We start from the raw sequence: 2,025 nt of genomic DNA, 5'->3' as shown, positions 1-2,025 counted from the left end.
AGTCTTTCCAAAAGTCTTCAGCTGGTTGTAAATTGAGTTTATATTTTCATCGCTGTCCACAACTAATGTATCAGGATACGTTGTCTTTCAGTTTGGAGACTATTTTCTTATCCTTCACCCTCCTGTTCTGAAACCAAATGGTAACTTGTCTCTCAGACAGGTTTGTGGCTGCGGATATCCTTCGCCTCTTGTCCTTGTTAATGAACTTGTTAATGGCATATTCATTCTCGAGTTCTTTAAGCTGCAGTTTTGTATACGGCACTCGCTTCTTTCTCCCACGCCGGTAGACACACATATCGGGCTGGTTTAGTGCAACGTCCCCTATTGTAAAAGACATTATGTGAAAAATTAGAATTTTATTACAGGCGTTTAAAGCTTAACCGATACTTGTTGGGCACTGGTTTTCATGGGCAAATAAATAATGCCGGGTTGTTTACAGTTTATTATTATTTACACTGCCACATTATTTGCACTCTAGTAAAGCACCACCAAAACTTTGATGGACTGTCATCACTTTTCAGGCATGCATCGCTAACCGAGCATTCAGGGCGGCGGGGGCATTGGCTGGGGGGCTGAGAGCGGGTCAGTGCTGGCAGCGCACACACAGAAATCGCGTTGGTGAGAGTTTCCCGGGTTTGTTTGCATGTGGTTTGTGCCTCTGTGCCCTCACTACTCGCAGTCTCTTAAGTGCTCTGGGGCCGCCGCATCAGTCGCCAGCCGGAGAGGCAGAGGAGAGCAAGCCTTCGAGCACCGTCCTGCAAACTTCAAACGCGACTACAAACCCTGCCACCGAGGGAAGCAGCGGGAGAAGGAGCCCGAGGCCGCCCCGGCGCTCGCGGGTCGGGCGTCCGGTGCCCTGGCGCTGGTGGCGCGGAGGTTCTGGGGTCAGTCCCGCGGGTATGGAAAGCTGAGGGTGAGGATTTTCTCGGGGGTGGGCGGCCGAGGGGGGAGTGAGAAAAAGAGAAAATCCACCGCCCCCACCCTGCTCTATGCGTGTCTGTGCAGCTTGTCCAGGTCGGCAGGCCGCCCCTGCAGCCCGGGGGGCGGGGGAGGGGACGGGAAGGCGGAGAAGGCGCGGGAGAGTTCTGCTCAGACCATTTCTCCCCCTCTCGTACCTGGAAAGGACGATTTCCAGAAGTGTGAGCTCTGTGTCTGATCTTTGGCACAGTAAACCTGACTATTCCAGCCATTAGCCAGAGTCCAAGACTGATAGCCCTCCATTGATATGTATGTTTCGTGTCTCGGTTCCCCAGAGCCAAACGTTGAGACCATGTCTATGTACCCAGGAACGTGCTGGTAGGGGGTTGTATAGCCCTGGTAGAAGGACACTTCCTTTGCCCTGGAGGAGACTTCATTGGCGGGGACACTCGTGCTGGTCAAGCTGGAGACGTCCATGTACTTTTCCACGGGAAAGCCGCCAATGGAGGCATGGGGGGGAGACTTCAGGGCGTTTTGCTGTATCCCAACCCCGTGGGACATCCTGCAGCTATAGTATCCATTGCCAAAGTGATACCCATAGCCCAGCGCGGGGGCGGCAGCCGGCGTGGTTGAGCCCGGGCAGTCCTTGGTCTGGGCGTCGGGCCTCGCAGCCGCCCCCGAGCGCTCCCCTCCGCCGGCGTAGGCAAAACCCGAGGCGGCGGCGGCAGCGGCGGCGGCGGCGGCCGCTCGGCCCGTGTGCGCCGCCCCGAAAACGGGCGAGGAGAGAAAATTACGGCACTGCCCGGGGGCTCCGCCGCCGCCGCCTCCGCCGCCGCCGCCGCCGCTGCTGTCGCCGCGCAGTCCGTCCATCTCCCAGCTCGCTGCTTTGCTCATGGCCTTGCACATCGCGGGCGGCGGCGGCGGCGGCTCGGTCCCCGGCCGGGCATGATGCGGATGGTTATTTGCCTCCAACAGGTTGGATCCTGGCGGTACGTTTATAAAAACGAAGTCCAGGTTGGGAGGGGGGACCGGGGTGGGGGCGGCCGGCCCCAGATTAGTTTGCCTCAGCCCGGGGGGCTGCTCATAGGCTGCCGTCGGAACATGTGA

At 58.0% G+C, this 2,025-nt stretch overlaps 1 protein-coding gene across 1 annotated transcript; it reads right to left on the bottom strand.

Moving 5' to 3' along the window:
• On the bottom strand, nt 1–1,824 carry LOC121673529 (homeobox protein Hox-D13-like). The gene is made up of 2 exons (XM_042046891.1): nt 1,116–1,824; nt 1–321 (listed from the first exon to the last, which is right to left on the bottom strand). Exons 1-2 carry the CDS (start codon nt 1,822–1,824, stop codon nt 71–73), a joined length of 960 nt encoding a protein of 319 aa, XP_041902825.1. The 3' UTR covers nt 1–70.
• Between the last annotated feature and the right edge of the window lie 201 nt (nt 1,825–2,025).

Source organism: Corvus kubaryi, unplaced genomic scaffold, assembly GCF_017639235.1.
Source record: "Corvus kubaryi isolate FWS band 111438036 unplaced genomic scaffold, C.kubaryi_AGA036_p1.0 65480, whole genome shotgun sequence".
NCBI lineage: Eukaryota > Metazoa > Chordata > Aves > Passeriformes > Corvidae > Corvus > Corvus kubaryi.
The sequence above is the reverse complement of the archived record's forward strand: the minus strand, read 5'-3'. Positions and strand labels throughout refer to the sequence as shown.

Excerpts from the sequence above, each read along its gene's own strand:
- LOC121673529 (XM_042046891.1), bottom strand. The coding sequence starts at position 1,824 with ATGTGCAAGGCCATGAGCAAAGCAGCGAGCTGGGAGATGGACGGACTG. Across the intron at positions 322-1,115 it reads CTGGAAATCGTCCTTTCCAG|GGGACGTTGCACTAAACCAG; the intron begins GTACGAGAGGGG and ends CTTTTACAATAG.